The sequence below is a fragment of the Anabrus simplex genome, chromosome 6 (genome assembly GCF_040414725.1).
Source record: "Anabrus simplex isolate iqAnaSimp1 chromosome 6, ASM4041472v1, whole genome shotgun sequence".
NCBI lineage: Eukaryota > Metazoa > Arthropoda > Insecta > Orthoptera > Tettigoniidae > Anabrus > Anabrus simplex.
This window is the reverse complement of record NC_090270.1, coordinates 52,938,886-52,961,995: the sequence shown is the minus strand read 5'-3', so window position 1 is coordinate 52,961,995 and position 23,110 is coordinate 52,938,886. Positions and strand designations below refer to the sequence as shown.

The 23,110-nt window shown below is 39.9% G+C and overlaps 1 protein-coding gene across 1 annotated transcript in view; it reads left to right on the top strand.

Moving 5' to 3' along the window:
- The window catches only part of LOC136875449 (klaroid protein-like), a 58,362-nt gene extending 35,758 nt beyond the window's left edge, over window positions 1-22,604 (top strand). The window contains exon 6 of the mRNA XM_068228220.1: window positions 22,401-22,604. Coding sequence (XP_068084321.1) covers window positions 22,401-22,529 — 129 coding nt within the window. The 3' untranslated portion in view covers window positions 22,530-22,604. The remainder of the gene's footprint in view (window positions 1-22,400) is intronic.
- Window positions 22,605-23,110: the final 506 nt, after the last annotated feature.

Below are 23,110 nucleotides of genomic sequence, written 5' to 3'. Positions count from 1 at the left end.
GCCGAGAAGAAAGCCTTAGCCGTGGTGTGGGCCATGGGCAAATTTAGAGGCAACTTGGAGGGAAGGAAGTTCCAACTGTACACCGATGACGCAGCTCTCAAATGGTTGAACTTGGTCTTTAGCTCGATATATAAAGTGATGCAATGGGCTCTGTTAATCGAAGAATTTGATTTTGATGTGTGTCACATCCCAGGATTGACAAACATAGGAGTAGACAGTTTATCTAGGCACCCAGCGATGGAACCTGAAGTTAAAAGAGCACCGTTGTGGAGAGGGAGTTTCCACAAAATCACCAGAGCAAACACAATGAAACTGCGAGTTTCCACAAAATCACCAGAGCAAACACAATGAAACTGCCCTTATGAACATCAAGAAGGAACTTGATCTGGGAGTAATCAAGCAATGGCAAGAACAAGACAAGCCCTGTAGGACTATGACGCAGTGGATTAGGAGACAGAACACTGATAGTTGACTCATCCTGAGGGAATTCAAGATTTGCTACAAGAACTTCCGAGTTGACGGAGGACTCTTGATGTATAGAACTCACCTCTCTGACACGCCTGCAGTTGTGGTGATCCCTAGACAGCACACGACAGACATCCTCGAGAAGTTCCACGACAGCACTGAAGCCGGACATCCAGGAGGTGAAGAGACATATCAGTCTATCCGACGAAGATTCTTCTGGGTCAACATGCAGAAAGACATCCTTGATTATGTGAAAGGGTGCTATATCTGCGCCTCCACCAAGGCGAGCAACAGGAAGGTAGCTTCCAGTCAGCGAGAAAGATGGTCACAATGCCCTTGGGAGGTCATAGCCCTGGACTTGATGGGTCCTTACCCTAGAACACCAAGGGGTAAAACAGGACTACTGGCAATCACCGACTTCTTCACAAGATGGATTCAGGCCTTTAAAATACCAGAAGCCACGACGGGACGCATCACCAATCTTCTACAAGATGAGGTATTTAGCAGCTATGGTTATCCACGGTGCATTCTCTCAGACAACAGGAGTCAGTTCACGTCAAGGAAGTGGCAGCAAATGATGACTGAATGGGGTGTAATCACTGGCCACCCCTATCTACAACTCAAGGGCCAATCCAATGGAACCAGGAGCTAAAAAGGATGTTACGGGTCCACCTAATAGATAAGGAACATCGACTGTGGGACCGTCAGATACCGCAGTCAATCTTTGCCCTGCAACGAAGCATCATCCATGTCAATGGCTATTCCCCAGCAGAGCTGTTCCTTGGTCAACAGCTACACGGCACCGGAGATTGGGAGATTCATCCACCACCCACTTCTGGTCAAGATGATGCAGCTGTTTCCCTAACAGAGTGGCAGCATAAGCAGCTGCAGGACATTAAGGAAAAGCAATCTTTGTCCGAGAAGAGATCCCTTACCCAGGCCGAGGCTCAAGATGTCGAAGAGACCCAGAGCTTCCTACCAGGCCAACAAGTGCTGTGACATAACCATCCAGTCAGTAGTAAGATTGGAGGGTTTCACGCAGGTCTTGCACATACGTGAGTTGGTCCCGTCGAGGTGGATAAGCAGCTGGGCCATGGGGTCTACATGCTAAACACCAACCCTCCTATCAGGGTCCACACATCGGAGTTAACAGCGAGTCACTGAACCGCTGCATATACAGAGTAAGCCTGGTACTGCCAAGGGTCCACCTGGAGGAGGGGCTACTAATGACATTGCAGAATCTGGTCATGAGGAGGAGAACGCATGGACTACAACCGAGGAAGAGGCTGGCAGCGAGATGACACCGACCCCCGACACAGCACGATCCGGTCAAGAGGAGGAGAGCACATCCAGCAACGTCAAGGAATGTGTATAAAGAGGCAGCCTTGGGACTTGTAGTAGTTAGAGTTTTTTAACAAGAGTTGTGAGTGCAAGTCATTAATCGAGTATGTGAATTCATGTTGTGATTGGTAGTATGTTGACATGCTTCATTTCATTTAAGAGAGAGAGAGAGAGAGAAAATCATTACAGGATACTGGCTTAGAGCATCCACCTGATGCATTCTTGGGTTCCTGCAATGTTCGAATGTGTAGTCATAATTTTCCAAGAGAAGAGCCCATCTTGCGACTATAGTATTAAGGTCCTTTTTCTGCACTGTCTTCTGAAAAGCCTGGCAGTCTGTCATAATTTTGAGTTTGTTGCCTCTGACATACACGTCGAACTTCTTTAGATCCTTGATAATCACCAGTACTTCCAATTCGTAACTTGTATATTTCTTCTTGGCATCTGTAGTTTTACAGCTGGCATAAGAGAGAGGGTGAAGATGACTATCCTCACTTGACTTTTGTAGTAGTATGGTGCCGCATCCCTCCTAGCTGGCATCTGAATGCAGTTCTGTTTCACATCCTTATTTGTATATGTTCAGATCTGGTTCCTCTGAGAAGGCCTGTTTTAGCTTCATGAAGGCATTCTTCTCATCTGCTTCAAACTTGAAGTTTCTTTAATCTTTCAATAGATCGCTCAATGGTCTTGCTATAAGTGAATAGAATTTAATAATTTTTCTGAAGTATCCTGTTCATCGAAGGAAGCTCTGAACTTGTTTTGTGTTTACTGGTTCAGGGAAATTAAGAACTTTTTTATCTTTTCCTTCGAAGGGTAGATTCTACCATTTTCAATGACATCACCCAGAAACTCAACTCATTGGCACTTTGTGGAGTTTTTTCTAAACCGTATTCCTTGCTGTCTGCAACAAAAGCTCCAGCCTTTCAGTTACTTCTTATTCATTTTTTGCTGGGATAATTACATTGTCCATATAAGGTTGAGCGATGCCATCATTTATTAACTGACAGAAGACGCAATTGATAAAGCGCTGAAATATTGCTGGGGCATTGCATAATCTGAATGGGACTTTCTTGAACTGGAATTGACCATTGTGAATCACAAATGCTGTATACTTTCTGGATGAACCTCTATGTGAAAAACCCATTTTTTAAGTCTATGGTGCTAAATACACATGCTCTTTGGAGCCAGTCGAGAATATCTGCTATTAGTGGGAGGGGACCTGTCCTTAATGGTCTGGCTATTGATCTCTGTGTAATTGATGCAGACCCTGGGTGTGCCGTCCTTCTTCTGAATGACGACTACTTGACTGGCGAAGTCTGAAGCGCACGGTTCCACAATATTATTCCGTATCCACTTTTCCACTTGATCATCAATGATTTCCCTTTCTTCAAAGGGTAGACGTCGGGGTCTCTGATTAATTGGTTGTTCATTCTGCAGAAAAATCTTCAACTCTAGATTAGTTGTTTTGGTCTTCTCTGGTTTGTAGTGTTCAATGATCAAGTTTTCTTTTCAGGTATCCTTGAACATTAGGCTCTACATATATTTCTTCACAAGAATTGATGACATTGATACTCATGATAGGTGCAACAGTCTGTAGTTTTGTTATACGCATTCCATCTTGACCAATGTGTGGTTCTGCTTGATTCAGAAAGTCTTCAACCAAAACTGATTCCATGGTCATGATTTCCCATCGACTATATACTGTAGAAGATGAGGGTAAATTCTTGCTTGTCAACTTTCAGTGTGGTATCAAAGCAACCCAAAGGCCTAACCGCAATCTTTCCAATTCCAGAAAGTGTTACAGTTTTTTCTTTCAGGTTAGAAAGAGGGATCTTTTTGATAATGTCTGTTCTCAATAAACTAACTTGGCTTCCTGTGTTGAGTAAGGCAGTGATTATAGAATTAATAACTGGTTCAATAGAAGGCAGTTCTTGTTTAGGAAGGGTTATTCCGCTGAAGCTCAACTTGTAGGATACCAGCAAGATATAGTGGATATCTTGGATTCAGGATGTTAAAGACACCACTCAAACTTATTCATCTACTAATATCATTCCACGTCATCTCTCCGCTGACAGCTCGGAACATACCACTTAGTCACGCAGCTTGTCTCCTTTCTCTCAAGTCTTCCTAGCCCAATATTTGCAACATTTTTCTAACACTACTCTTTTATTGGATATCACCCAGAACAAATCGGTATAGTTCCAATATGGGAGCCTCATCATTACTTGATTCAAGAACTGGAAAAAATCCAAAGGAAAGCAGCTCAATTTCTTCTGGGTGATTTCCAACAAAAGACTAGTGTTACAAAAATGTTGCAAAGATTGGGCTAGGAAGACTTAAGAGAAAGGAGACAAGCTGCGTGCCTAAGTGGTATGTTCCAAGCTGTCAGTGGAGAGATGATGTGGAATGACTTTAGTAGACGAATAAGTTTAAGTGGTGTCTTTAAAAGTAGGAAAGAGCACAATATGAAGATAAAGTTGGGATTCAAGGGGACAAACTGGGGCAAATATTCTTTTATAGGAAGGGGAGTTAGGTATTGGAAAAACTTAACAAGGTAGATGTTCAATAAATTTCCAATTTCTTTGAAATCATTTAAGAAAAGGCTAGGAAAACAACAGATAGGGATCTGCCACCTGGGCGACTGCCTTAAATGGAGATCAGCAGTGAATGATTGATTGATCCACATAAGTGAACATCTTTATACATCTTGTTTTCACTGCATAAGTGTGTAAACATCGATATGTATGGTACATTTGCTTTTTCATTTGCACAGCCTTTAGCGAGATGCCTGAACTTGTTACATTTGAAGCATTTTGTTCCTAAATTCTTCGAGTGGCATTCAGATGATTTATGCCCTTTTGTTCCACAGTTGTATCACCGAATGTCTGTTGTCTTTCTTTGGCATTCATTCAGTCTTCCTGGATGACATTGTTGGAACATTTCTTACAGGGGATTCCTTAACGATGCTTCTTGCTCTTTTCATGTCCTGGGAGATCCCCAGCTTTTCCTTAAATTCCTTCATGTTCTTTGAGTGGATGTCTTTGATGCTAACTTCAGTCAAGAATTCTTCTTTGAGTGCAAAAGCTGATTTCCTCCCCCATGAAGATATCCTTCATTCTCCTTGAATGAACAGCTTTGCGAGACCTGGTAGGGATTTATTTGCAAATACAGACATCTGGATCTTGTTCCAATTGAAGAGTGAGGCTGTGTCTTTGAATTCTGCAATCCGCTTCCCAACAAGGATATCCTCCACTGACATTAAATCGGTATATGCAGCTTTCAACATCTTTGAATATCAAGGAGAATGTGGCATCTGATTGTTTCAAGTGAGATCAGGTAGGTCTAAAACTCCATGGTTCATCAAATCAACTGCAGTCATCCTTGTTACCTGTAGATGAATATCTGCGCACATAACCTTGCGATTCTTCTGTCTGTTTGTGCCTCTCCTTGGTTTCAAGTCTATTCTTAAAATGCGCTAAATTATCGCCATCATAGACATCATCCTCTTCTCCTTCTTCTCCTTCACAAGCTTTGTTAAGTCGCTAAGATGGGTTTTGCTTCCTGATATTAATTTTATTCTTGTCTCCTTCATAGCTGAAGTACAATAATTACTCACAGCAATCAAATCACGTTCATCAAAATTATCCGGTACAACCTAACTTTCTGATTGTATTCTGCATCACCGTGTGAGAACTGAAAACCTCAAAATTCTCTTAAGCATTGTCTGTTCTGCATCTCTTTCATTCCCATACACAAACTTATGTGGGGTCCTAATTGTGGTCACTGACTGCGTCAAAATATTTCTTCTAATCCTTCCTATCTCACCTAAGGTTGACAATGTAATAGGTTATGATTTGCCTGGTCACAAATTAGCAGCATGCAACTTGAATATTCATGTCTTATCATAGAGAAATGTATTGAACTCACAAATTGAGATTTATCAATATTGAATTTTCACAACCGCATTGTAATCGAAACCAACTTTCAACCTATTAGGTCGTGTTACACACATTTAGTATGTGTTGAAGAGATGTTAAGTACAGAACAAAAATGGCCAACCAGACACTTGAACGCACTCTACAGTGTGATGGTAGTAGTACCAGACCTGTAGCTCAGATCCTTTCCAACAGAACAAAGATGGCCTAGGCCACCATACCTCAATTGGTAGAGCAACCGACGCGAAATCGGGTGGTTGTGAGTTCGGATCCCACTGGTGTCTGGTTGGCCATTTTTTTTTTTTTTTTTTTTTTAGCCATTTAATTAAGAGATCAAAAAGAATATTAGGTCTCTCAGAAATTTCATTCAAATTATAGTTAGGATTGAAATATTGATCGCAATGTATAAAACAATTTTCAATAATGTTCATGACTGACCCGTTCATTATTTGAAGTATTTCAAAGTCATGTTCATTGTCATTGAACTTATGATTAGGGTCGTGAATATGTTGGCCTATAGCAGAAAACTTGTTATATCCTACTGCGTTGACATGCTCCAAATATCTGGTTGTGAAGCTGCATCCTGTTTGACCCACGTAAGAGGCACTGCAGTCATTACACTTGAATCTATAGATTCTGGATTTAGAAAATCTGTTTGAGGTATTGACAGATGATAGCTGTAATTGCATGAACCTTTGAGGATATGTTCCTACCATATTTTATATTTTTGCTCAATATCTTTGTTTTTGTAAAAATTATTGTACATATATATTCATTCAATCTTCCAGATTGTTTCAATAGTACAGGAAGAATCTTGCATTTCTTGAAAAGTCAGTGGAAATATATTTATTTATTTATTTTCAAGAATTCCAAGATGAAATATTTCTCTTGCGTGCATGAATCTTTGGCTCTTGCCAAACAAAAATGGCCACGGCACTTTCCAACATGTAAGCGTATGCACCAATTCACTCTGCTTCCGTGTATTTTAAGGCTGTAATCAACCAAACAGTTTATGGACACATAGCTCGACAAGACTACAACAGGTGGACCTCTAGGATTGTTCACTGGGGACCATGGGAACACAAGAGAGGCATTGGAAGTCCCCAGAAGAGGTGGCTCAATGACAAAAGGCTGTTGGCTGGAACATGCTGGTTCCAAGTGGCTCAAGACCGAAAACGACGGAAGCATATGGAAGAGGCCTATATCCAGCAGTGGACTGAAATAGGCTAGAAAAGAAGAAGAAGAAGAAGAAGAAGAAGAAACTAAGTCCTTAATGACAATAAAATACAGTTGACAGTATATAGGCCTACATATATGAAGTTTGTCAACGAATTAATGAGGAACTATTTTACGCGGAACTGATAGCACAACAGTTAAGTCAACAGACTGCAGACTGCAAGAATGTAGCTTCGAATCTGCCTCTTGGCGGCTTTTTTTAATACAGGCATAATGTTATATCAAGGAGAATTATTACCGTTTTGTTTTGTTAGTGAGTTGCAGCCGCTTACAGTTTAAAGGAATTATTTCATTCGTAAAACAGGTAAAACAGGCTAGGCAAAAGCAATGCCAGTTCTTCCTTCATTATGATCGGCACTTATGCATCATTAGCAAAGCTGTCTAAGATTCAAAGATATGTCACTCGTATTGACGAAGGGGAGACCTGAGGCAACTTGCATATTGTCTCAAATATTATTACAATATTGTAAGTCCACCTATTACTTGTAACTTGCATATTGTCGACCAGTAATGAAGTGAGTGTGATACAACTCTTGAGTAAGAAGGCTTTGAGGCTCGGCAGTCCTTGGTAATAACTATTCCTTCTCAGAGGAGTACCAACTTTTCATATCAGAAGATTCAACGTGTTGGTGTGTGATATTTCAAGTGGACAGCTAAACAACAGACTGCAATGTGAACACATCTTTTCACATGCACAGAAAAATGGCAGTAACTTATCTAAATATTCATGGTGAAGTGTCGCCATATAACATTGTTTCTATTGTAGGTGACGGTGCGTGTCTATTTAGATCTCTTTCTTACATTTTATATTCTACTCAGTTATAGCATAAAGAAGTTTGTGAAGCTATTGTTTCGTATGTTGTGAACAATTGGGTCGAGCTCTCCACTTTGTCCAAAAATTATCATGGTAATAATTATTCCTCCTCAGAAGAGTACCTACTTTTCATGTCAGAAGATGATTCAACTTATGGTGGAACATGTGAGTTGACGGCAGCAGGCAAAATATATCCATTCCGCTTTGAAGTTTATCACGATGAAAAGTTATACTGCACATTTGGTGATGAACCTAATACTGCATAAATATTGCAATTTACTGGTAATCTTTCTATGGACATTTTGAAGTTATTGAATTTCTGTGCGAAGAAACAAGAGCTTCATTCATTATTACATAAGTATCCAAAAAAATGTTGTACTCGATACACAAATGCTACAAGAAAAATAAAATTTTAAAAAGCAGCAGCCACATTTTTACAGAATAACGCTTCTGCACATACCATTTCTGCAAGTAAACACCAAAAGAAAAATCCCGAAGTCCATAGAGCAGCAGCGGACACGTACCAGAAGATTAATCCCAAGCTTCATAGAGCAGCAGCATCGACATACCAGCAAAATAATCCTGAGGTTCATAGAGCAGCGGCAGCTACGTACCAACAAAATAATCACGAAAATCACAGGACAATTCAAACACGATATGAGCAACATCACCCTGGGGTATGAAAAGACAGACGATTGCGTCCATGGAAAATTAAGTTTCATTCCGGGATATCTTACGATCCTTAAATTAATTACGAAGATAACAGCTTGATGACTATTGGTACAATGATCCATAAATGCCAATATTCTGCAATGCTCTCAAGTGGAAAGATGAAACACCAAGCATGTGTTGCGATTCTGGCAAAGTTCAGCTGCCGCCACTCCAATCTCCACCTGAACCATTGTACAGTTTACTAATGGGTGCCCATGGACATTTTTTGGATTGAATTAGAAAATATAACCACTATTTTCAAATGACATCTTTTGGTGCTAAATAAGTCATCCAAGATAGCTTTATGCCAACTTTCAAAGTACAAAGGTCAAGTTTATCACTCCATAGGCAGTCTATTGCCAAATGCTCATCAAGATCCTAAAGTTTTGCAGATTTACTTTCTTGGTGAAGATGAAAGCGAATCACTAATACAATGTTTTAAGATACCAGATGTTATGCCAGCTTTGGTTAAACAATTGCAAAAAATGCTCCATGATGTTAACTGTTATGTGAAGAACTTGAAAACAGCTTTTGAGAAGGTGCCTCCAGGTTGTCAAGATTTTAAGGTAGTTATTCATGCAAACAGAAAGCCAGCTGATGCTCACAGTGGATGATATAATTCTCCAACATCTAATGAGGTTGTTTTAGTAATCATTGGCGAACAATTTGAAAAATGAGATATACTGTAGTTATTCAGAGCCACAATGATAATCTCAAACGTATCAGTGAAATTCATCCATCTTAAGATGCACTTCAATATCCTATGATGTTTTGTTATGGTGAAGATGGCTATCCAATAAATATTCCTCAACGTGATACTCGTAAAAATAATTTTTTGAAGAAAAAGGCATCAGCGGTGAGCTGTTATGCCTTTCAAACAATGATGCAAGAGGGCGAAGATAATTTACTCTTATGTTTTGGTGCTTTGTTAAATCAATATTTAGTTGATATGTATGGAAAAAGAAATTAAGAGGCTAAATTTCATTCACAGCAATCAAAAGCAGCTCAGATTAGAAAATTATATTCATTTAAGAGATGCAGTAAGCAGGCAAGATATAAGTGCTGATCAGCTTGGACAAAGAGTAATTCTGCCTTCATTATTTACCGGAGGACCTCGATACATGCAATTACATTTGTACGTCATTACAGAAGTCCTGTTTTATTACATTTACATGCAATTCCAAATGGATTGAAATTTCGGAAGCAATCTGGAAAGGGCAAAAGCACTACAATCGTCATGATATCATTTGTAGGGTATTCTGATTGAAGGTGAAAAACTAAGGGACCTTTTCAATACAGCAGGAATTTTCGGTAATGTGCATTTTTATACATACTCAGTAGAATGGCAGAAACATGGGTTGCCTCACATTCATATATTACTGTAGTTGGTGGAAAGGATGCCGTCTAACAAGGTCAATGACATCATTTTGCCGAAATTCCTGATCCAAATAAAGGTCTTATTTTACATGATATTATCAAGTCTACAGTGATTCATGGACCCTGCAATAGTTTGAATCCTAATGCACCTTGCATGAAAGATGGACGTTGCAGTAAGAGATACCCACGACCACTTCTTTGTCAAACATAAACTGGCCGTAATGGTTATGCGCTGTATCAAAGATTTGCTCTGCAAGATGGAGGATTCACAGAGCAGATCAACAGTGTAGAGCTTGACAACAGATGGGTAGTGCCTTTCAATCCCCTTTTATGGTTATGCGCTGTATCAAAGATTTGCTCCACAAGATGGAGGATTCACAGAGCAGATCAACAGTGTAGAGCTTGACAACAGATGGGTAGTGCCTTTCAATCCTGTTTTATCTTGCTTATTAAAAGCTCACATTAACGTGGAACACAGCAGATCTGTTAAGTCGGTTAAATATGCATGCAAGTACATCAACAAAGGCTGCGACCAAGCAGATTTTTCACTGCAAAATGAAGCAATTGATGAGGTAAAATTATATGAAAGAGGAAGGTCTATTAGTAGCTCAGAGGCAGTGGCGAATTCTAGGATTTCCTCTTCATGAAAGACACCCCACAGCTGTTCATCTTGATATACATCTTGAGAACGGGCAACATGTCTGTTTCACTTTGGATAATTTGACAGAAAAAGTCACAAATCCTCCAGAAATAACTTTTTTGGCTTTCTTCAATTTATGTGATATGGATTCTTTTGCAAAAACTCCCCTGTACCATGAGCTTCCATCATACCGTGTATGATAGAACAATAAATTCGTAAGAAGAAAATGAGGCGATGATGTTGAAGGTTGGCCAGGAGTCAAAAAAGATTCTGCATTAGCAAGGGTATAGACTATTCATCCAAATAATACTGAATGTTACCACCTCTGACTCCTTCTTCACGAAGTTTGAGGACCATCATTGTTTTCTTCAATAAAAACTGTGGATGGTGTCCTACATCCTACATTCCAAGGTGCATGTAAAGCTCTGGGATTATTAGAAAATTACAGATATTGGGAGTTAACTCTTGAAGAAGCGGCTTTGAGTAAATCTTCTTATAAAGTACGTGAACTTTTCTTGTTATTCTAGCATTTTGTCAAATTTCTGATCCCGCTAATCTTCGGGAGAAGTTCAAAGATTTTTTGTCAGAGGACATCTTATGGCAAACAGAAAAGCAGGTGGAAGATTGTACTCTAAATCACAGTGAAGTATACAACCAATGTCTATTATTAATCGAAGATGAAGTGTTATCTGTAGGAGGACTGAATTTAAATCAGTATGGCTTACATAAACCCGTAAGATCAGGAAATGAAGAAAATCGAGAATACTTAAAGGAAACCAACTATGATGTTCAATCTTTGGAACAATTGATAACTACCAGGGGAAAATCTTTAACTACAGAACATCTTGCAGTATATCATAAAATCCTATGTAGCATACAGCCCGAACGTGGAAAAATCTTCATCTTAGATGCTCCAGGTGGTACAGGAAAAACATTCCTTATAAATTTGCTATTGGCAAAAGTCAGAAGTACTAGAAACATTGCTGTAGCTGCCGCATCATCTGGGATCACCGCAACATTACTGGAGGGAGGTCAAACAGCACACGCAGCCTTCAAGCTAACTCTTAATCTTACTCCCACTGAGACTCCCATCTATTATATTTCTAAACAGTCTAACATGGCTGAGGTTTTGCAAGAGTGTAAACTCACTATTTGCAGCTAATGTACAATGGGTCATAAATGCAGGTTTGAAGCTCTTGATAATATTCTCCAAGACTTTAGGAGTAACAAAGATATAACGTCAACTGTTCCGCATTTCTTAAGAATCTACAAGATCCTATTAACACTGATACATACATCAATTATATTAAATTGTATTATATATATTTTTTGCAACTGAAGCATTAGCAGTCTTGACCATTAAGCTTTCCACCGAGTTTCATCGGCGTTTAGAAGGACAGTGCTGGACATTGAGTAGGCTTATGTTGCGCTGATCTTCAAGGAACTAGCATCTCACTTCATTTAAACGACTTGTCTTCGACTTCTACACATTTTTGGGACTTCATATTTATTAAATCGTGTTGTGACTTCACACCTGACAGTGTATGCAGGCTGGTTGACTGAACTGTTCACCTCTTCTCGTAAACATTTTGAGGCACAGTGCTGGACATTGCATGTGTTGTGCTACTCTTCAAGGGCTTGCGCCGTGCTTCATATAAGTGACTGATCTTCAAATTCTGGTTTTTATGATTTAGAATTGCACTGTGCTAATCCTTATTGTCTTATATTGCCTCTTCAACTGCTTTTGAAAGACTTATCCTTTTAATTTCTTGTTTTCCTATGCATTGTTTTTGTATTTTTAATCAGCTGATGATGACCCAGATTGGTAGTCGAAACCAGTACCGCTTTTAGTCAAATAAGAATGTAACACTATATTTCTTAGTTAATTGTAATGAATAGGTTGAACCATTTCATTTCTTACATGTAAACAAGCAATGACAACAGGGACATACAAAACAAAACCTTGACGATGCAACTATGATAATGACACCGTAACCAAATGTAACCAAGAGTGCATGTTCCCCATGATTCTAATGTTCTGCTCTTGTGTGTTTCTTATGATTAATGAGTTGGAGAAAATTAGGTGTAATGTGGAAACAAAGCATTTCCGGACCCTTGTTCATATAACATCATTTCTTCGTCTACGTGTGAGGAATGTGTCCTGCAATTTGTGCCATCCTTTTATGTTACACTCTGTATACAGTTCAGTAGTTCTTTAAAATAACTGGTAAGTTCCGCACAGTTTTCTTGGTTGTTTAGTGCCAACTGTCGATTTTCTTTCTTGAAGCAGAGACTTTGTTGTTGATATTCTGTAAGCTTTGTGTTGAAGTTCTTATAGAAATTTTGTGTGTTGTTTCTTTCTAAGTCTTCCTTGATTTCTAGTAGTCAATCTAGTAGTCTGATCAATTGAGTTGTCTCTTTCCTCACTACCAGGAATGTTTAATAGTTATTTTCTGTCTTTTTGCTGTTCCAATTGTTCTAATGCCTTCTGTCAAGATTGGATTGCTTGTTCGCAGTCCTCATTCAATCATGGGTGCCTCTTCCATTTCTGCAGAGTAATTAGTGTTTATGCTGTTGTAATTAGCTTGCTTTAGAGTTATTGCCAATTTTAGCCTCCTTTATCTCTAATTCTTCTGTGAGAGATGTTTGGATCCTAGTGGTGTCAAGTTTTGGGATTAATGGCTTCTATTTTGTGAATCTCTGAGGTTTTAACTGTAGTTCAATTCTGATCTGAGTCTATGTTTGCACCCCTTTTGACTTGAACATTTATAATTTCTCTGTGTTTTGGATAAGAGATTGCTACATAGTCAATTTGGAATTCACCTATGAGTGTGTTTGGTGTTCTCCACGTCATTTGTTTTGATGGTTTCTTTTTTCAGTGTGTTGACATAATTTTAAGGTTGAATATCCTGCAGATTTCAACTAATCTCTGTCCATTTTGGTTGGTCTATTTATGTGCTTGGAATTTTCCAATTGATTTTCTGTGTTTTCTTTCTTTGCCTAATTGTGCATTGAAGTTACCTAGTAGGATTTTGACATGGTTTGGTGGAATTTTGGATACTATTTCTTCCAGTATTTCCCAGGAATTGTCTACCTTTCTACTGGCAGTTTTATTGTCCTCAATGATTGGCATGTGTGCATTAATTAGTGTGTATGTTTTATTTGGACACTTTATGGTGACTGTCATTAGTCTATCGTTTACAGGCTTCACATTTGTTATTGAGTTGAGTATATTTTTCTTGACTGTGAAAGCAACTCCTAACAGTGGTGTATTTTCGAGAATTTGCTTGTGTGTTTTACATTTGAAGAGTCTGTAGTTCCCGAAATCCACTGAGTTTTCGTCAGTCAGTCTTGTTTCTTGGAGTGCCAGTATATGTACTTCTTGTTCATTTAAGGTTTGCTCTAGTTCAACTACCCTGCTCATATGAGAGTATTTCTAGTCAATTTGGAATTTTTTATTATTTTATTTATCGATACGGCAATCTGTGGGCCACATTTACACAATCTTCCTTCTGTCACACACACTGATACCCTTTTCTTTACACTCTCGCCAAAGATTCTTTAGTCTTTGACTTCTTCTTGCTCGCTCTTCCACCGAGATGTTCCGTGGCTTCGCATGTTGCTCTTCAAACGCATCCCTCATTCCCGCAACCTTCTTCCTAAATTATGTCCTTTCTTTTATATCCTCCTCCTTGATACCTATTTCTGCCAAGTCATTGTGCACCTGTGTAAGCCATCCTGGTTGTTTTTTCCACTTTTCCTGCAGAAGAAGTATTCTGTTGGCCAATTTCTCAGGGTTCATTCTTTTAATATGCCCATAAAATGTCAGTTTCCTTTTCCTCATCACAGTCGTGATTCTTTCTACTGTCTTGTAGAGCTCCAAATTCAATCTTAACCGGAATGTGTTTGGGTCACTCGTCGCCTTTCTTGGGCCTAAGATTTTTTGTAAGAATCTTCTTTCTCTTTTTTGAAGGACTCAGTCAACCATCCTCATCAAGGTTTCTGCTCCATAAAGGCACTCCATGCTGTTCGCAATTGCCATCAATGGCATAGTTGCCGCTGCTGGGCCCGCAGTCGTTCCTTCGCTGTATGTAGACGACTTAGTTCTACATTACAGCTCCGGAAGGGTGGCGTTTGCTGAAAGACAGCTACAGCAAGCTATTAACCGAGTCGACAGTTGGGCCCTGCAACATGGTTTTTGATTTTCAGCAGCGAAAACCTCAGTTGTACACTTCTGTCGACGTCGGCCTGTGCATCCCGAACCAGAGCTCCGCTTGCGAAACAGTGTCTTACCAGTGGTTGACACCTGCAGATTCCTGGGTCTCCTTTTTGATAAGAGACTAATGTGGCAGCCCCACATCCATCAGTTGAAGGTTGCCTGCACGAAGAGACTGAACATGCTTAAGTTTCTCAGTGGCACCTCGTGGGGGGCTGACCGTGCGGTACTGCTACGATTTTACACGGCAACGCTACTCTCCCGAATAGACTATGGAAGTGCGGTTTATGGCTCGGCATCAAAATCTACGCTGAGCCTTTTGGACAGTATTCACCATAGTGGAGTAAGGCTGGCAACGGGAGCTTTCCGTACTAGCCCCATTCCCAGCTTACTCACTGAAGCGGGAGTTCCACCTTTACGGATAAGGAGGCAGCAGTTACTTCTTACATATGCTGCCAAAATTTGTGAAATGCTGCTACATCCAAGCTATCAATGCATCCTTCGTACCCAATACCACCAGAGGTGCCAAGACCGGCCGAATGCCACACGGCCTGTTGGGTTTCGGATTGATAGCTTGTGTCATGATTTGAATATCAATATCAGTGGTTGTCTTGAACAAACGCTTAGCGAGGTACCTCCATGGTTGGTTCCGTGACCGGATATACGTCTAGATCTGCTCCGTGGACTCAAGGTGAACACGGATTCCTCCGTTTATCGGAGGTATTTCCAGGACTTCGTTCACCAACATCCGGCTGCGAGACTTATCTTCACGGATGGTTCTAAAATCGAAGATAATGTTGGTTGCTCTTTCATCATTGATGATATGAGCACAAATATCTCGCTCCCTAAAGCATGTATCGTGTATACTGCAGAGCTTTACGCCATCTTAGAGGCTCAGACATTATAAATTTTCCAGCTAGCTCATCCTTGGTTGCCAGCGTTTCGCCCTCGTGTGCTAGGGTGGGCTCATCAGTTGGTACCTAGCACACCTACCAATACGCTGGCCAGTGCATACCGTGGAGGCCACTGCGTAGGCTAACTGGAGCCACCGGCAGTGCCAATGCACAAAGAGACTTTGTCTCATCACTAAAAATTGATGCCTGCTTGGCCATCAGATGATATAGATGTTGATTCCCATAGGGAATCTGAAATATTTGTCCTGAATGAGCAAATTTATAATACCAATATAAATGGTCCATTATTGGACATTATAAATTTTCCAGCTAGCTCATTCTTGGTTGCCAGCGTTTCGCCCTCGTGTGCTAGGGTGGGCTCATCAGTTGGTACCTAGCACACCTACCAATACGCTGGCCAGTGCATACCGTGGAGGCCACTGCGTAGGCTAACTGGAGCCACCGGCAGTGCCAATGCACAAAGAGACTTTGTCTCATCACTAAAAGCTGGAAAATTTATAATGTCCAATAACGGACCATTTATATTGGTATTATAAATTTGCTCATTCAGGACAAATATTTCAGATTCCCTATGGGAATCAACATCTATATCATCTGATGGCCAAGCAGGCATCAATTTTTAGTGATGAGATAAAGTCTCTTTGTGCATTGGCACTGCCGGTGGCTCCAGTTAGCCTACGCAGTGGCCTCCACGGTATGCACTGGCCAGCGTATTGGTAGGTGTGCTAGGTACCAACTGATGAGCCCACCCTAGCACACGAGGGCGAAACGCTGGCAACCAAGAATGAGCTAGCTGGAAAATTTATAATGTCCAATAACGGACCATTTATATTGGTATTATAAATTTGCTCATTCAGGACAAATATTTCAGATTCCCTATGGGAATCAACATCTATATCATCTGATGGCCAAGCAGGCATCAATTTTTAGTGATGAGACAAAGTCTCTTTGTGCATTGGCACTGCCGGTGGCTCCAGTTAGCCTACGCAGTGGCCTCCACGGTATGCACTGGCCAGAGTATTGGTAGGTGTGCTAGGTACCAACTGATGAGCCCACCCTAGCACACGAGGGCAAAACGCTGGCAACCAAGAATGAGCTAGCTGGAAAATTTATAATGTCCAATAACGGACCATTTATATTGGTATTATAAATTTGCTCATTCAGGACAAATATTTCAGATTCCCTATGGGAATCAACATCTATATCATCTTAGAGGCTCTGCAGTTTGTACTGGGTGACAAAAGAAGCCACTTTCTTATGTGTACCGATTCGTTAAGCTCTCTGCAGTCTATTGAAACCTGTTTCTCGCAACACCCACTGGTACAGCAGATACATGACCTTCTAGCCAGGTTATGGAATGCTGGCACCAGAATCACTTTCGCGTGGCTTCCAAGCCACATTGGGATTGCGGGAAACGAACTTGCGGATGAAGCTGCAAAGGAAGCTGTACTTTTACCTCCAAGACCAGTCAATGTACCTGCTAAGGATATTTGTTCTCAGCTACGTCGAACCATCTTGGCATCCTGGGAATCGGAGTGGCTAGATATCCGAACTCCCAACAAGCTGAGAACAATTAAGAAGACAACTACCGTGTGGCAGTCCTCTTTCCGACCTTCACGGAGAGAGGCCATAGTACTATGCAGGCTGAGGATAGGTCATTTACGATCCACGCACTCTTATCTCCTAAAGAGGGAAGACCCCCCCCAGTGTGTTCTTGTGGTGCCGACTTCACCATGGCCCACATCCTCACAGAGTGCGCCGATCTCTCTGGCCTAAGACGGAGCCTCGGCCTGCAGGAAACACTCGAACGCATACTAGCCGATGATGCGACTACTGCTGATCTCGTCATCTGCTTTATATGTGTGACAGTGGACTTATCAAGGGTATATAAATTACAAGTGCACTGTTACTCAGGGAACGTACGTTCCCTTTTGATACGTTAGTAATCCTTTCGGCCTAGTTCTATAATTGTTTTTTGTTTTATTTCGTACTGCGTTTCCAAATTCCTTTGTTGAATAAATAATTTTGTTTTATACTTTAAATTTGTTTTCCACTTATTTGTTCAGAGAGGATGATTACCTCGTTGTACTTCCTCTTAAAACAAAAATCACCACCACCTCCACTCTAACCACTGTGCAGTAATGTTTTAGCTTGGCCTGAATTGAGAGGGACTTGGACTTATAGGTGTCATGACATAGTTTGAATGCCAACTCCATCCTTCTCACCCTCTCCTTTAATCCCTCCTTTTCATCTCCATTGGGGGTGAGTATTTCTCACAGGTATTTAAAATTTTTGCACATGCTGCATATTCCCATATGGTGGAACAAGTCTATCCGTGTCACCTTTTTTTATAGAATCCATGAATGCTGTTTTTTCGAAGGAGATTCATAACCCTGTTTTGACTGCAACATTTTGTAGTTCTTCAACTTGTTTCTTGGTTGTTTGATGGTTGTCTGTAATAAGAACATCATCATCTGCGAAGGCAAGGCAGTCCAACATCATCGCATTTTTTCCACAACCTACCTTTACCCCATTCTTCATTCCTTTTTCAGTCATTCTCAACCTCCATTCCCTAATAACTTTTTCTAAAATGCAATTAAAGAGTAGTGGAGAAAGGCTGTATCCTTGCCTCAAACCCATTTTTATCTCAAACGGATTTAAGAGTTCGTCCACAAATTTGACTTGAGGAAAGGTGTTTGTAAGAGATTGTCAAATTATGGCCAGAGATTTCTCATCCACTCCAAACTCCTGCAGAACATTCATGAGCACTCTACGATCCATGGAATCATATACCTTTTTGAAATCGACGAAGTTTATGATTGTCCTCTTCTGATTTCTCATTGATCTTATTTTTATAAGTGATTTTAGAATATAAATCTGCTCAGCACATGAATGCCCTTTTCTGAACCCAGCCTGGTATTCACCAATTTGTTTATTTAGATGTGTTTCAAGCCTCCACTGCAATGCTTTGGATAGGATTTTGTATGCTATAGGAAGAAGGGAGATACCTCTGTAGTTGTTGGCATTAGTTTGGTCCCTTTTTTTGTGTAAAGGATGAATGAGTGCATTCTTCCAATCACTTGGTATTTCTTCTTTTTCCCAAATAAAAGCAAATAATTCCTCTAGTTTTTCCACTATATTTTCACCTGCAAATTTGAATAACTCTGCAGTAATGGAATCCTTCCCAGGAGCTTTGTTGTTTTTTAGTTGTTTAATGATGTCCCTAATTTCTTCCTTATTTGATGGTAATGAATCCTTCAACTTGAATTGAGGCTCTCCAAACAGCAATTCAAGAAGATTCTAGAAATAGTTGGCCAGATAATCGCAAGTCTTCTTGTCACCAATAATGAGTTTCCCTTGTTCACTTTCAAAAAGATTACCAGGGGAGAATTTTTTGATTTTGTTTTTAAACCTTCTATAGAAATCTCTTGTGTTGTTTCTCTTGAAATCTTCTATGTTGTGCATCTCTTCTTTCTCATACTTTCTTTTCGTATTCTGAAGAATTTTTGCTGTGTGTTTCCATTGTTCCTTGAAGTCTTCGAAATTCCTGTGATTAGTATACTCTTTATTCCATGCTTTAGACCTTTCCCGAAGGCTACAATCATCATTCCACCATGGATGTTTCTTTTTTTGTGGTGATCATTATAGTCTTTTCCACTGCTTCTTGAATCCTCCTTGCCATTTCATCCTAATTTGAAGATTCCAAGACCTCAAGCTCTTGTTGATAGATCTCGACAATCTCTTGGTTTATCTTGAGTTCACCAGTTCGATATTTCTTGATTTTGGGTTAAGGTCTCTTGAAGGACTTTGGAATAAACCTTATCTTGTCTCTAACAAGGTAGTGGTCAGAATCTATGTTTGCACCTTTTTTTCACTTTAACGTTCAAAATCTCTGCCGGGTTCGATGTGGCTACATGGTCTATTTGGAACTCCCCTAACATGGGATTTGGTGAATGCCATGTCATTAATTTCTTCCTTTCTTTCTTGAATTGGGTGGACATTAACTTGAGATTGAATGATTCACACACTTCAATAAGCCTTTCCCCATTTTTATTGGTTCTTGTATGCCCAGGATAACTGCCAACTATTTTCCTGTATTTTCTTTCCTTGCCAACTTGAGCATTAAAATCACCCATCAATATTTTAATCATATGTTCTGGAGTTTCTAACAACTCTTTTCTTCAGGAGAGACCAGAATTCTTTGACTTTATCTGGATTTTTCATTGTCCACATTAATAGGTGCATGCCCATTGAAGATTGCATATGATTTGTTTCCACTCTTCAAGGTTAAGATGGAAAGCCTAGGGGAAGGTGATTGAAAATCAATGATTGCATCTATAATTGAACTGTGAACAAAAAATGCTGTTTCTAGAACTGAAGGTGATTTTCTTTTATTACCCATTTTATATGCCCTGATCACTGGTTATCCCTTTATTATCTTGTACTTGTCCATCATAGATACTTCATTTGATAGGAATCTTGTTTCCTGTACAGCAAGTAGCTTGATCTGATATCTCTCCAGTTCTTTGATAAGTTCCATCTGTTTACCAACTCTTAGGAGGGTATTGACATTCATTGTACCAAAGAAGTGTTTTTTCTTGGTCCTGATCTTGCGGGGTGAGGGATCCTCCGACTGATCCCAACATGATGGTGCAGGGCCCCCCCAGAATCCAATGCCCTGTTTAGACCAGACTCTAACTGGCCCCGGATTTTACCGGCTGGGGTAGTTTCTGATGTGCGTTTTACCATCATGGTAGATTGTGTGAATCATTTCACATGAGGGTGGAACCCGTAGGTCCCACAAAAATTAGAACCAGATTGGTAAGACCTGGAGCTTGCTTACACAGCCGACCCTGACCTGGATGCAGATGCTGACAACAACACCGCCTACTGCGGGATCAGACGTGTGGATTTACATTTCAAAGATAGTTCTTCCACCTTCTTCACTGTTGGGATCCAAATTTCTCATCTGCTCCTGAAGCTGTTGACTATCTTTGTGAATGCTTTTTATTACTATCCCAAAAAGCAAGGATGCTTCTTCTGCCAGTTCCATCATACCAATGATCTTCATCTCCGCCTTCACCGTTGAGGTCTTCACTCGTAACCCTGAGCTGGGACCCTTACCAGATGATACACACCGGGTCAGTGTGCTCTGGGACTCACATAGGCAGGGGTGCCACTCCCTGGGCAGGGCTGCCTACCTGCTACCTTGAAATTAGAATTTTAAAAAAATATTTGGAATTTTATAATAAATGTAAGAAATTTATTTCACTTCCACCTATTATGAAATACTTTCAATACGGATTTGCATTGATTTTCATTACTTCCAATTTGGAATTTGCCGATCAGTGTGTTTGGTGGTCTCCAGGTCATTTGTTTTGATGGTTTCTTTTTGAGGTGTGTTGACATAATTTTAAGGTTGAATATCCTGCAGATTTTAACTAATCTCTGTCCATTTTGGACAGAAAAAAGGTTTTGCTGTTTGGGCGAAATTGACTAGAGGTCTCCGACTCCCTCTATTTACGTGTCAGTCCAGACTCCCTAGAATCCAACAGCCTGGATGTACTGTTCTTGATACTAGTGGATTGATTACCACCTGGGGTAAAAGTTTGATTTCTGCCATGCCTCATGGTACTTGAATATCACATGTTTGGACCAAGATGCAGTTTTAGGACTGGAGTGATTAGTTCCAGAACATGAATTTCCAGCCGCACCTCTGGTGATCAGACACTGACCACTCTGCCGCTTGCTGCAAGTCAGACATGAAGTGGATTTGAATTGGTTTTTCTGTCCTCTCTGCCGTTGGGATAGGTCGTCTTCTGCCTTCAAGGCCATTGACCATTTTCCCTATACCTCAGTTGATTCACGGGTGCTAATTTGGCTATGCCTTATTCACATCTGTCCTGCATATCTACAGGAACTTAATCTATCAGTCATTGGGACACACCGTATCGGGATTGAGGGCCTCCACTCCTATGCCTAGCTCTTACTCAATTCAGAACTGTTGTTGTTGTTGTTGTTGTTGTTGTTGTTGTTGTTGTTGTTGTTGTTGTTGTTGTTGTTGTTGTTGTTGTTGTTGTTGTTGTTGTTGTTGTTGTTGTTGTTGTTGTTGTTGTTGTTGTTGTTGTTGTTGTTGTTGTTGTTGTTGTTGTTGTTGTTGTTGTTGTTGTTGTTGTTGTTGTTGTTGTTGTTGTTGTTGTTGTTGTTGTTGTTGTTGTTGTTGTTGTTGTTGTTGTTGTTGTTGTTGTTGTTGTTGTTGTTGATGATGATGATGATGATGATGATGATGATGATGATGATGATGATGATGATGATGATGAGAGTTGACTGACCTGTAATTATCCACTTGATGTTTATCACCTTTCCTTTGTACACTGGAGCTTCTAGAGCAACTTCCCATTCATTAGACATAGCTCCTTAATGCAAATAGTAATCAAGTAACTACTTATGGTGCTGTACACCAACCCATTGCCTTTAGTATATCTCTAGAAATCTTATCAATTCCAACTCTCATGTTCTGATAAATACAGTTAATTTTAGTGCCAATATTTTGTGTTATATAGTTGTATATTTTAAACTTTGAACTCTCACATAATGTAAAATAACTGTCTAGTGCTTTTACATGTAGTTTTGGGATGGGTTGTTTATAAGGTAGTTCTGTTCAAACTATCTCCACCAAGTACTTCATATGTTGATGTATCATTCAAAACATTTATACCTACAACTCAATTCTTAAAATGTTTGTTTACAGCATGAAACCAAAGTTCCTCATCCATATGTTGAAGTGAAGTTTCATTCAAATCATGGGAACCATGAATATACATGTGTCTATAGATTTCGAGTACATGGAGCACTTGAAATGCGCCCTGGTGTAAGATGAGGAAAAAACACTTGGTAATGGATGCTTCCATAGTTTACATTTTGTGAATTATATTGTAATTCAAAGTGTGATGTGTTTGGGAGACAATAAAATATGTTTGAGAGTTAATGTAATAAAAGCATTTTTGGGACAAACAAGTCATAGGATATTGGTATATTTTCTACTGTACAGCATATTGATATACCATATATACGTGAGTATTCTGCACAAATTTCTTTCTCCAAACATCAGAAAGAAAAATCGCATATATGCACACTACTCAGGAAAAGATTGTTTCCACTCTCTTAATAAATTAATCCTATTATACAGTGAGAACATTTGAACTAAGAACCAGCCACACTTTGTTTTTATTATCGGTGAGTGCAATAGTTGCTGTGTATCAGCAGAGTTCAGCACTAGTGACGCAAATGTACAACAGTATTATGAACTATTTTAAGAAGGTTTTTTTTTCTATTTGTTTGGGGCGTCGACCTAGAAAGATCTTTTGTCCCTACTTGCACCATATGTGAGGAACCTGAGTGTATTTTGTAAATGGTGGAAGTGTAAAGTGTTGAATGTGAGGAAGGAATGTTAAGGATGAC